The 12,955-nt window shown below is 41.2% G+C and overlaps 2 protein-coding genes across 3 annotated transcripts; one reads left to right on the top strand and one right to left on the bottom strand.

Moving 5' to 3' along the window:
* Positions 450-11,140, top strand: LOC8080968 (60S ribosomal protein L18a-like protein). 2 transcript variants are annotated; one of them, XM_021447811.1, is made up of 6 exons: positions 450-1,323; positions 1,480-1,549; positions 9,835-10,004; positions 10,186-10,318; positions 10,400-10,517; positions 10,671-11,140. In XM_021447811.1, the coding sequence occupies exons 3-6, from the start codon at positions 9,995-9,997 to the stop codon at positions 10,761-10,763; spliced, it is 354 nt and encodes a 117-aa protein (XP_021303486.1). In that variant the 5' UTR covers positions 450-1,323; positions 1,480-1,549; positions 9,835-9,994; the 3' UTR covers positions 10,764-11,140. The 2 variants fall into 2 exon arrangements, with proteins under 2 accessions (XP_021303486.1, XP_002440719.2); XM_002440674.2 differs by lacking the exons at positions 450-1,323; positions 1,480-1,549 and adding an exon at positions 7,968-8,175.
* Positions 11,162-12,946, bottom strand: LOC8080967 (noroxomaritidine synthase). Its single transcript, XM_002439341.2, has one exon. The coding sequence runs from the start codon at positions 12,817-12,819 to the stop codon at positions 11,215-11,217; it is 1,605 nt and encodes a 534-aa protein (XP_002439386.1). The 5' UTR covers positions 12,820-12,946; the 3' UTR covers positions 11,162-11,214.

Below are 12,955 nucleotides of genomic sequence, written 5' to 3'. Positions count from 1 at the left end.
TGTTGGTTCGCTGGCTCATCATTGTTGTGAGCTTCGAAATGTATTAGCGTGCCACATTTTCATGACAAGGATCGAAAATGGTGCTAACAATAATAAAGCACCATCCATTAGAAAGGATGTAGTTCTTTTGCAACATATCTTTGCTCACCTTACTTGCTTCGGATCACTGTAGTTTGTTCAGCCAAAATAGTTTCAGAACGTGGGCTAACTGCTGCTCTGTAAGTTTGCATCGCATTCTCTTGAGGTACATGCATCAGTCAACTATTGTAGGCAGTGATTGTTGAAATATTTATTGCCACGGATTATATTTTCCATTTCTTGATTTCTTCGCATGTATTATGATCGTGATATGAATTTAAATAAAACCACTTAATACGTCAGTATAGGTCACGTTATGCTCATTTCTCTAGGTTCTTAAAATAGCAATTTTTGGTCTACCTCCTTTTCAGGATTGACAGGGTGCTATGCTAGCTAAAACTGGGACCTATAGATAGATGGTAGCTGAGGTATTAGTCACTAGAGCAATTTTTGTACTGTTTAGGCTACCTAGAGCTCAAAAAATAACTTCTAATGTTTTGCTTCCATCTGCGTTGATGCTTCTCGAACTGGACTTATAATATGTTTCAAAGTGTATATTCGCAGCGTCATTTTCTTAATTACCAATTTTATATACAGGGATTTATTTAGTTGTTTAACATATTGTCATATTCATATAATTTCCAACAGTATGCAAAAGAAATACAAATCTTTACTGACTTCCTTTTTCCATGTGTAGATTATAATTTATCAGCCTATGACAACAAACTAGATGTCTGCGGTTGTTGTCAGGCACGTTGGTTCTTACAATCTCATGTACTCTGAAACTGTGCACAAGTATGGATGTTTCCTTGTCTGTTGCCTTTTGGTTCAGGTTTCTTTATATTTCTTCTATTATTGCATTGCCACCTGCCATGCGAATTAAGTTCCGCCTGCATATGCTTGATTATGTAATGCATATGTAATATCTGCAATGATTGATATTTCTCCATAAAACTTGGTAGCATTCAGATGTGATGCTCTAGATACTCCTATGGCTGAAAGGTGTTGTACCTACTGCCTCTGTAATGAGTGTCAGGTGCATGTGTGTATTCGCCAATTGTTATTCCATTTCTCCAAGCTTACTTAGACAATGATAAAAATTTGTTTAGTTGTTGCCACACTGATGCATCCCTCTTCTTTGTTCCTGTTAACTGAAATTTTGTCTAAAATATCGTGCTACGTCTGGAATTTCTTGATCATGAAGCTTCATGCAACTGCTTAGATGTGCACCCCCACGAGAATCAGGTTAGATTACAGGGCCTATATACCCACGCACACAATATTACATTTTCCATGGGATGTCAATTTTAAAAAATAGGACTCCTATTATTTTTATTACGGACTTATTAGTCCCTCATGCTTCTTATTTGTTCCATGATGTTCTTTTTAAAACTTTTGCAGGCTCAGTATATAGGACTCTTAATTTTGGGACCTTGACACTTTTGAGTTCATTGGTTCTTCTAGATCTGAGGTAACATATCTATTATACCAATTCAGAGGAAGAATTGTCCATGTCCTTAGTCAAAGTTATTCTATGTTAAAAAAACTGAATTGATATAGCTCTTGAACCCAAACCTATATAGTGATACGCAAAAGATCTATTTTCTTAAAAGGCTACAATTTTTTATGGATCTTTTAGGCACTAGGTGATTTGATCATGCCATGCTGTTGTTCATCATCGGTTACAACTTTATGTTCATGCTTGCTTAACAACATGCTTTATAAAAAAAATTGTGTCTATATTTTGTAGACATGTTAACTTCTGCACTATAACTGTTAGTTTGTGTGCTCTCAGTATTTTTTGTACCTCTTGCAAAATTGATACGGCTTCTATGCTTCTCACAAAATTAAGTGCTAAACAATGATTACACAATGGAGTACCTGGCAGCCTACCACTGGTATGTTTGCCTACTGAGTCTGTTGTTCATACAAACGGTAGGATCAGATAAAGTTTATGGTAAATTTGCATAACCTACGATTAAAAAATTGATGCTGAATTTATTTACCTGCTGTCTAGAATCCCCAAAGCAACCAAATTGATGTTTTCCATGGTCTCCTCTTGCCGTTCCAGTAGTTCCTCCTGCAATTTCACTGAATGATGGCCTGTTCATGCTATGAAATTTTAGAGTTACCTTTACCTGGATATGACATGAATATAGAAGGACGTATAGATTGTTACCAAGTACGAAGCTATTCTTTTTATTCAAATACCACAGCAACATGCCTTTTTGGGCATATCCGTGCACATTTGGAAATTCTAATGCAATTTCTTTAAATGTAATCGTCTAGACAGTAGAGAGCTTAAGTATAGATGAAAACACCACGTACACTACGGTAGTCCCACATTGTCCCAATCCCCCTCGGGGAAAGCATTTAACTTAGAGCATTTGTCTAGTTTTTAGTGACTCAGGTCCTCATCCTCAATAATCCATGTGCTCAACCTATCTAGCTTTGCTTAATTTAACTTATAAATGTGGAAATCTTGAATTTTGATAGTGACAATAATCTATGAGGAATGGTGAATGCATTATTTTCCCCCTTCTTTATATTTGTTACAAACAATGTGTTTTCAGCTCAGTTTTCTCTAATGCACCCTCATATTTATACAATGGTTGTTGTCCATGTTTATTTTTCCAATAGTTGCCCCATTTTCTCATTAACAGAAACCATATTTGTTTAACCACAAACAGATTTCTGCATCTGGCACATTGATTCCTTCACCACATTACTCGGTTGTGGACCACAAGCCTCAACACCCGAGGCCACAAAGACCCCCCCTATGTACCACATCGTGTCGACATCATCTATATCATATACCTAGCTGTAGATGATATATACGTCTTGTACATGTGTCCGTCATCATATCCTAATTATGTACATACGCAGTGTGTATAATTGTACTTGTACAAACCTAATAATATTGCACATCTTACCTGTATAAACCTAAAGATACTCATTTCCACTCGGCGCGCAGCGGCGCGCCACTTCTACTAGTTCACCTTAGTCCAAATGAGTTGAAGTAGATTGATGTGTAAATTAAATTTAAGTTTCATCCCAATCCATTTTAATATACATAGGTTAAGTTGAGTACATTTGTATCCAAACAAGACCCTAAGGTTGGTCTAAAAGCCCCAAGCATTTTTTTTATTTTGATATGTTAAAATATTAGTTTTATTAGCTTTGGGGTGGAGCTATTTTGCTTTAGGTAGCAACCAGTCCAATAAATCCAATCCACCGCCTTTGAATATCTAATACTAACCTTGCACTTAAAGCATATTGTATTTTTTTATTGTATGGTTTCCAAAGTTGAGATTGTGCGTCTTATGCCGTTTTAACTTTATACTAAGTTATTTTTTAGACAAAGTTGAGAAAATAAACCACTCTTTTACATCAAACTCATTTTCATTAAATCCATAATACAAATACATTTATAGTGCCATGGGCGGATCCAGTGGGTGGCACAGATATGGCATGACATACCCTAGGTTCAGCCCAAAAAATATACATGTAAGTTTCACACCCAATAATTTTTCACACATCACATCGAATTTGTAGACGATAACAAAACTAATTGCATAGTTTGGCTGTAAATCGCGAGACAAATCTTTTAAGCCTAATTAATCCATGATTGGGTACTAATTGTCCAATAAAATGAAAATGTTACAGCAACCAAATCCAAAAACTTTTCAGAACTATACAAGACCTCGATAAAAAAACTCCATTCTCTTTCATCTCGCACCTGCTCTCGGCCGCTCCTTCCAAACGCACGATGGAAGCGCAACTTATACCATTTAGGCTTTGTTTACTTTCCAAAAAATTTCAAAATTTTCCATCACATTGAATCTTGCAGCACATACATGAAGCATTAAATATAGATAAAAAATAACTAATTGCATAGTTTGCCTGTAATTTGCGACACAAATCTTTTGAGCCTAGTTAGTCTATGATTGGACAATATTTATCAAATACAGACGAAAATGCTACCATGCCCACATTGCAAAAAAAAATTACAACTAAACAAGACCTTAATAGTTATGTACCGAATTGTTGGATTTTTTTATGAAGTTCTATCGAATTGCTAAATAGATTTTATCGGTTATATATAAAACTTTTTTGTTCGGCATACCCAAAGCAAAAATCCTGGCTCCGCCACTATAGTGCACACAATGTTCTTCTAAATGCTACTCTCTCTGTCTCTTAAAATTTCAACTTATAGAGTTATCCTAAGTTAACTTTGATCAAATTTTTAGAAAAAAATGCTAAGTTTATAATACGTATCATTAGATTTATCATAGAATATATTTTTATAGCATACTCATTTTATGTCATAGATACTGATGTTCTTTTTTATAAAGTTGGTCAAATTTAAAAAAAAAATTGACTGACATATTTTATGAGTTCAAGCTTTCAGGACAAAGGAAAACCAACTATTTAGCTATTATCTAGGCTGCACAATTTATTAAACGGGCTAGGCCCTGTTTAGATTTGAATTTTTTGGCCAAAGTGGTAAAAATTTTTGTGATCAGAATTTTAGCTCAGAAGTCGACGCACGCGAAAAGTTTTAGGTGTTTAGTTTGACAAATTTTTTTCTGACACAACTTGGGCTGCATGCCGTTGCAGTTGTCGTTGGTGGGCTTCTATGGGAATGCGTGCACACTAGCAGGCCCTGCAGCCAAAAATTTTGGCCTCAAATTTTTTTAGCCCCGTTTAGTTCCCAGACCCCAATTCCACAAAAATTTTCTCTTTAAACAAAAAAAATTCAAATCTGCCCTAAACGACCAATTAAACACGAAAAACCGATGATTAACAGGAAACAGTGCACCACTATATAATGTTTATATGGTGTTTAAACAGGTGAAATGACTGTTTAGTTTCATTTCTAAATTCAGATCAAAGTGAGATAATATGATTTGTGGCAATAGTTAAAAGTGGCCTATATTTTAAAATGAAGGAGTACAAGATATAGCTGAGACCTCTACCGTGTTTAGCTATGTTGCACTTAGTCAAAATATCAAAATATGTTTATTTATTTCCCGCTACGTTAGGTTATTGGTTAATGTAGCTACCAGCAGCATAACTAAGCTGTACTTAGCGCGTCGTTGCATTGACCAGCACAAGACAGTTCACACCGGAGTACATACTCCTCCGTATCTGTTTTAGACGAATATAAGCTAAACTACCTTGTTTAGTTGACGTTAAATGAGTCGCCGCTAGGGATCGAACTTAAGACGCAATACTCTAACCTCTGCGCACTAGCCAGTTAAATTGATTTACTTTCTCGTACATAGAACACTCGCAACCATATTTATTAGAGACATATATAAAAAACTAATCCCTAATTAATCACTTCTTAGTTACCATAATCATATCCTAAACATAAAAAATTAGGCAACGGATCTGGTGCAAACTCATCTCCTGTGCAAACTGTGCAAACTCTAATCTGGACCGTTGGATGTTGATCCAAGGGGGCGCATGAGAGAGGTGGAAGGAGAGATTTGTAAAAGTGTGATTAAGAGCGGGCGGTTAAGTGCAAAATTACCCAACCTCTCCGCGCCCCTTGGATCAACATCTTGTAGTCCAGATTAGAGTTTGCACAGGAGATGAGTTTGCACTAGATCTGTTGCCAAAAAATTATGGATATAGAAGGAGTATCAATAATTCTTGACATTTAGGACATGATTGTAGTAACCAAATAGTGATTAATTAAGAGTTAGTTTTCCATATTTGTTCCTAATAAATATGGTTGTGGGTGCTCTCTATAGAAGAAAGTAAACTAACTCGACTGCCTAGTGCGCAGTTGCTAGAATATTGTGTCTTAGGTTCGATTCCTAGTAGTCACTCTTTTTGCAAACAGGTGCAGCAAGAACCACACGCGGCCAGAGCGTCAAAGCTTCACGAAATGCCAAGCTTCACAAAAATGCTCGAGTCTCTCGTCAACTAAAACGGGTACACATCGGGATGTGGTGACTTTATAAATCTCGAGATCTGCCGACTTAGTCTTTTAGATGTGCTTATATAGATAAAGTTAGCGTATGTAGGTGTTAGAGTATGTACGTTTAGGGATGAGTATGCGTGCATATTTGAATATTTGTGTTGTATTGTGTAATTTATATAAAAAAAAGTATTTCTAGCTTTCCTTCACGCGGGGCATACTATAATTTCTAAGGCGGTACACTTAAGAACGTTTTTTTTTGTCGAGAAGGTCATTAATAATATTATAATTTAATATCATAATCAAAATATATTTTAAATACAGATCTGCTGGTATATACTTATTTCATCAGCATCTGCAACTTGACTAGAGGTTGTTTCGATCTTTTCATTTGGAGTAATTAAAATCTGTTTAATAAATTAGGTTATTTAGTTTGGAAGTTGTTATTATACCACTTTTCAAAGTTTAAATATAAGTTTATCTCAAATTCATAGGATAGAGATGAAAATTGATTCTATATATCATCATTCTACGTTTCTATTTTACAACTTATAACATGTTATGCGGTACATAAGTATCTATCTCGTATAGCCAACAATAATGTACAAATATAATCCATATCTAACCATAGTAGCTTAATTAATATATATATATATCTAAATTATGATTATTGGAATAAATTTAACTCCAAAGATCCAAATGGGGCCTAAATTGCTCAGAATTATAATTATACCATGATTTAGAGAGGGGGGAATGAGAGAACACAAGTGATAAGTATTTTGCCTCCACTTCTAATGTTTAGTCCATCCGTCCCAAAATAACTGTCGTTTTAGGTTTCGTGTCACAAGTTTGACTAGATTTATAGAAAATACGTACAACATTTGTATCACCAAATAAATTTGTTAAAAAACTAGATTCAAATATCTTTCTAATGATACTTCATAAGTATTATTTTTTAATATATACTCCCTCCTTTCCAAAATAAGTGTCGTTTGCGCTTCCCGAGAAATAACTTTAATTAAATATATAGTAAAAAATATTAATGTTTATAGTACATAGTTAGTATCATTGGAAAGATCTTTAAGTCTAGTTTTTTAACAAATTTATTTAAAGATACAAATATTGCACATATTTTTTACAAATCGAGTTAAACTTGTGGCACGAAAACCTAAAACGACACTCTTTTTGGATGGAGTATTTAATTAAAGTTGTTTCTCGGAAAGCGAGAACGACATTTATTTTGGGAGGTAGAGAGTATATTAGATACTCTCTCTCCGTCAAAAAAACATAAAAATCTCGGTCCGAGGAGTCAAAGCTTCTTAACTTTGACTAAATACAAATAAAAACATATTGATGTTTATGACATATAATGAGTATAGTTAAATTAGTTATTAAATATAGTTTCATGATAAACTTAGTTAGAGATTCAAATGTAAAAAACATGGTTTATAAATTTGGTCAAACTTAAAGATTCTTTGACTTTTGGAAATTGAGATTTACATGTTTTTTTTGGACGGAGGGAGTATAAGCACAATATCTAATAAGTTTCAGATCTCTATTGTTTTTTGTTCACCGGGACTAATCACGCTTAAGATGACAGATCTGGATCATTCACATGATACCATCCGGTAACGTACTGTACTGGAGAAACCAAAATACACGACGGCCTTTATTAGTTCCGAAAACTGAAAAACTGTTTTTGGAACTGTAGCACTTTCGTCTTTATTTGACAAACATTATCCAATCATGAAGTAACTAGGCTTAAAAGATTCATCTTTTGATTTACAGTTAAACTGTACAATTAATTTTTATTTTCATCTATATTTAATACTCCATGCATGTTGCGTAAGATTCGATGCGATAAGGAATTTTAAAAAATTTTTGGTTTTTTGGGTCAACTAAACAAGGCCGAAAGAGCAAGGGAGCACCCACCAGACCCAGCACCGGCGGCGCTGAGCCGGCTCCAGCCTCCAGCTCTCCGCCCCGGCGCCCCCACCCCACCCAGCCCCATCCAGCTCGTTCCCCACGCCCCGCGTCCCTCTCCTCTCTCCTCTCCTCTCCACCCACCCGGACCAACCGAAGCTCCACCAAGCCGCGCACGCAACGCAACGCAAGCAGAGGAAATTCCATGGTCTCCTTCCTCGCATGAGCTTCCGTCTGGGCCCGTAAGTTTCTTCGGCCCCGCCCCTGTATTGCGTTCGACGCCACCTTGGTTCTCATTGCTTCTGCGGAATCGAGGCTAGGTTCTTGGTTTACCTGCGCGGGAGCATTACTAGATTCTAGGCCGGGAATGTAGCTCCTGCTGAATCTGTGGACCGCGTGGTTGCTGTTTTAGTCTGGGGTAGTTGGCCGATCGGTTCTTGGTCCCTTGTTATTGTGAGGCGTTGACCCCTGAGCGCAACCTGTTCGTCGGTATTACTGACCGCAGCTTCGATAGAGTCTTGGGTAGTGAACCTGGAGCTGTTACTACTCCTGTTTTCCACACTTCGTTTGGAGGGGAATAAAAAAGCGTGGAAAGAGCTTGCTTTGGCTCCGGCCCAGGATCACAACTTGGTGTTTATGCAGTCTTAGAATGTGGCAGCAAAGCACAAGGAACCTGACTGGCTCTAAAATTTTTAATTTGGAGTGACTTTTGTCTTTCACCATATGTTTTGTAGATCTGAAACATTGGGCTCAACTCCTGTTCTAGAGTAATTGTTACTAGTATATATCGCAAGCCTGTACTAGAGTAACTGTAGATCTGAAACAATGGGCTCAGCTCCTGTTCTAGAGTAACTGTCAGAATATTGCAAGTTTGTACTCCCTTAGATCAGTTAAAGTGGAAAGAAGTTTTATGTACAAGATAGCACTAAGGCCAAATGGACCACCCGGCCTAAGTGGTCAAAAAGTTCCAGAACAGGATGAACGCAAATCGAGCAAGAACACTAGACAAGATCATTAATGATGTGAAGTTGCAAAGGCCATTTTATATTGCTCTAGATCCTCTTTGGCTTGCCCAGCTACCTGAAGAGCTGTGGAGTAATTGTTGTCAAAAATTTGCCGATTGCGCTCATTCCAAAGATTCCACATAATATATATGGCCATTCCATTGAATTCCCATCTCTTCTCTTTAGGGACTGAGAGCAAGGTCGCCTCCCACCAGTCAACTAAGGTGTCGGCGTGGGCTTGAATGGCTGGCTGTAGGTTTCCAAAGTTTTCCCAAGATGCCACCCTGTTCCAGATTTCCTGTGCAAAGGGGCACGATTCAGTTTAGCAGCACCAGAACTGTTAGTTCAGGTTGATAATCAGTCTAAGATCGCGAGTGAAGCATAAATTTGAGAGAGATACAGTCATACAGATGACTCATGTTGTGCCCGTACTCTCTTAGATTTAGTTGAGTTAGAGTGGCTTCTCTGTTTTGTTTTCACATGTCTGACTATATAGACTGCATCATTTCCTCATGCATAGGCTAATGCGTTTGGATACTGGTTTAACCTACTAACTTTTCATATGGTGATGGTGAATCCATTATATATTTTCCATCATGAGAAAGATGGCCCTTTCAAATCTGAAGGGTAAGGAAAAATCTAAATGCCCCAACTCCACTACAGCTAAAGATCACCAAACCTACAGCAAACACTTAACCTGACAATAAATAGCTAAACCACAATTATAACAGCCTCCATTCAGAAGTTTACACAAAAGATATCCATAATGTGTGCTCACATGCTCATGCGAAACCTAAACACTTCTTCTGAAATGCATTTTCTCCTGCAAAATTTTGCTTTTGACAGATTAGGCACCGTCAGATTTCCATGCTAACATCTCATGTCTGATCTGTGCAGCTGCTACCTGAGATGACTTGTTCTTAGAACCATTTTTCATTAGGCCCTTACATCAGCAGTGGGATATCTGCAAATGCTGATAAGCTTCAAGGTTATTGGTTTTAACTTTGCCAAATAACTGTAATACTGTTGCGGCCAGGGGTTTGCGCCTTGTTTTTTTATGAGGGGAGGTAACTTTTTTTATACCTTATCCTTATGTTCCATGCACAATAACTATAACATGTTTGTTGGACCTTAAAACTCTCACTGTCATTTCAGAAGAAGTGTGTTCAGTCTTTATAGTGAAGAGTGTTTCAAATATCTATTGGAGCCGTTTTGCATTAACATCATTGGTTCTTCTGAATTTCACAGGAAGGTCAGATGAATTTTGTCGTTGCCAGGCGTGCCTTGGTAAGTACACACTACTTGGAGATGAAGAAAATCCACGATTGTCAATATATGACAGACGGCTCCCCTGCTGTGGCTGTGGAATAGGTTGGTCTTGGTGAGTCAATCTGCTTTGGCAATGAACTGCAGTAGTCTTTTTCTCACTTGTAGATTCTGTATTGAAATATTACTAGTGCAGTTTTCTTCTAGGTTTCTTGTGCCCTATCATTTGGTACGTTGCAGCTCTTCTTTATTGCTGCAAGTACTACAATCGGGACCCTCGTGAGCGGCCTGGACTCGCTGCTTCTGCTGTTCTGGTTAGTCTCAGAACTACTGTACATTCACTGCACAAACTCTTTATCCTATGATGGAATTTCAAGTTTATGCTATTAGCAATGAAATCATTTGAGTTTAAGTTGAAGGACATCATTTCATTTCTTATTACAGTTCCTCTGGTTTGGTTTCTGCAGGCGGTTATCTTTACAGCTGCAACTATTATAACCCTTTCTGTTCTGCTGATATGTTGTGTCAACAAACGGTTCTTGAATAGCTGCGCAGTTTGACCTGAATGATAGCAGCAAGATATCTATTGCAAAACATCAGCGATGAACTTCTAACTGAAATATTCTTTAGATTCTTTGGTCAGTACATTTATTGTTGGACTGCAAAAGGGCAATCAACGGATTCTGAAGATACATTATCACCTGTGTCAAGTACTCAAGTATTACCTGTGACTGTGAGTGTACATTACAGATTACTGAAATTGTGGAAATCTTACTATATGCAGCAATTCCTTCTCTCCCCTGAAACTATTGAACAATTTTGTACCGATAATTTGCCTGATGAGAACAATCAAAGTTCAGAACTTGTATCCAAACCTGTCTGAAATTACATGAGCAGATTAATCTGGAATGGAACTTGTGCTGCATTTTTATTCTTATATAAGCTCTATCACCTTTTGTTCCTTTCCCCGCCATTTTCTGGAGTTAAACTGATGAAAAGTAGCACGATGCATCATGCTGCGTGCCTCCTCTTGATCCTAACCCTCATCCCGTTCTTGGTGTGAAGCACCACCGAGTTCTGTGGCTCAACGACATTGCCGTCGACGAGCTCCACCTGAAAGTTGTATAAGATCGCCGCGGCGGCAATCTTGATGTTGCTGAGCCCCAGGTTCTTGCCAAGGCAGCTCCTGGGGCCGCAGTTGAACACGGCGAACTTGTGGCTAGGCTCGTGCCGGACTCTTCCAACATCGGACAGCCACCGCTCCGGTCGGAACTCGTGGCAGTCGCCGCCCCATATCCCCTCCATCCTGCCCATGGCGTAGATGCAGAAGATGACCCTGGTGCCCTTGGGCACCGCGGTGCCGTCTGGCAGCACGTCGTCGCGAACTGCCTCTTTCTCCTCGAACGGCGCCGGCGGGAACAGCCGCAGCGTCTCCAGGACCGCCGCGTGGAGGTAGGACGCGTGCTGGAGCGCGTCAGAGTCGAACACGGCGTGCTCGCCGCCGCCGCCGGTGGCCGCGACCGTGGCGGTGTGTTGCAGGGACCTGAGCTCGTCGAGGATCTTGGCCTCGACGTGGCGGTGCGTGCAGAGCATGTAGAAGAACCAGGTGAGCGCGGCGACGATGAGGTCCTTGGCCGCGAACATGTATCCGACGGCGGAGTCCCGGAGGAACTGGTCCCTCTGCCGCTCGCTCATGCCGGGGTCCCTCGGCCACGCCATGTACAGTGCCAGGAGGTTGCTGCCTTCTCCCGCTTGGCTTCCGGCGGCGAGCCGTGACTTGCGTTCGGCGATCTCCCGGTAGACGAACTCGTCGAGGGCCGCCTTGGCGTCGGCCAGCCTCCTCTCGGGGCCGACATTGAGCCACCTCAGCAGCCTCCACCACCAGGCCGGCACGATGTGCCTGAAGAGCGCAGACTCGCTGGCCACCCTTGTTGCCTGGCCGAACGCCGGCACCGGCGCGTCGGCGGCGGCGACGGACAGCGCGTCGAGGTCGGCGTCGAACGCGGAGGCGTAGGACACGTCGAGCGAGTACCGCATGAACACGTCCTCGAGTTCAACGACGCCACCACCACCACCACCACCACCACCACCATCCCCGGCGGCGGCGCGGTCCAGGAACGGCACGAGCAGGCGCACGGTCTGCCGCGCCATGGTGCGCAGGACGGAGGACCGGAACGCCGGGGTGCCGAAGACGGTGGCGGCGACGTGCCGCTGGCGCGCCCACGACGCGGCGTCGGCGACCAGCAGCCCGTCGCCGACGACGTCGAACATCTCGGCGAAGTCCCGGCCCTTGTCGTAGCCGCCGTGGTTGGACGCCAGGCAGTGCTGGACGGCCGCCGGGTCGCACGTCAGCAGGAAGTCGGCGCGGGCGAGCCACGGCCCGCGGAACAGCAACGTGCACCCGGACTCGCGGAGCGCGTCGGTGGTGGCGTCCAGGAGGCGGCCGAGGTTGGCGAGCACGAACGGGAGCATGCCCACCACGGGCCAGTTCACGGGCACGCGCTGCCGCCGCGCGCGCACCGCGAGGCGCAGGCCGGAGAGGGAGACGAAGCACAGCGCGGCCACGAGGAACTCCGGGTAGGAGAGGGCCAAGCTCCAGAGGGCGCCCATGGCCATGGCTGAGCGTGCATGTACATTAATTAGAAAGGTTTAGCATGGTTTAGATAGATAGGCGTGCATGGCAATGGCATGATGTGTGTTTGTGCCGGTGGTTCTTCCCCGTGGGAGTGTGCTTGCCATGGCCATGGGCTCA

The sequence above is a fragment of the Sorghum bicolor genome, chromosome 9, assembly GCF_000003195.3.
Source record: "Sorghum bicolor cultivar BTx623 chromosome 9, Sorghum_bicolor_NCBIv3, whole genome shotgun sequence".
Classification (NCBI taxonomy): Eukaryota; Viridiplantae; Streptophyta; class Magnoliopsida; order Poales; family Poaceae; genus Sorghum; species Sorghum bicolor.
Note: the sequence above shows the minus strand (reverse complement) of the source record. Positions and strands in the feature narration are given on the sequence as shown.

Bases quoted from the DNA above. Each gene is read 5' to 3' on its own strand.
- LOC8080967 (XM_002439341.2), bottom strand. From the start codon at position 12,819: ATGGCCATGGGCGCCCTCTGGAGCTTGGCCCTCTCCTACCCGGAGTTC.
- LOC8080968 (XM_021447811.1), top strand. The intron at 10,319-10,399 runs GTGAGTCAATCT...TTACTAGTGCAG, and splicing joins TGTGGAATAGGTTGGTCTTG to TTTTCTTCTAGGTTTCTTGT. The intron at 10,518-10,670 runs GTTAGTCTCAGA...TGGTTTCTGCAG, and splicing joins TCGCTGCTTCTGCTGTTCTG to GCGGTTATCTTTACAGCTGC.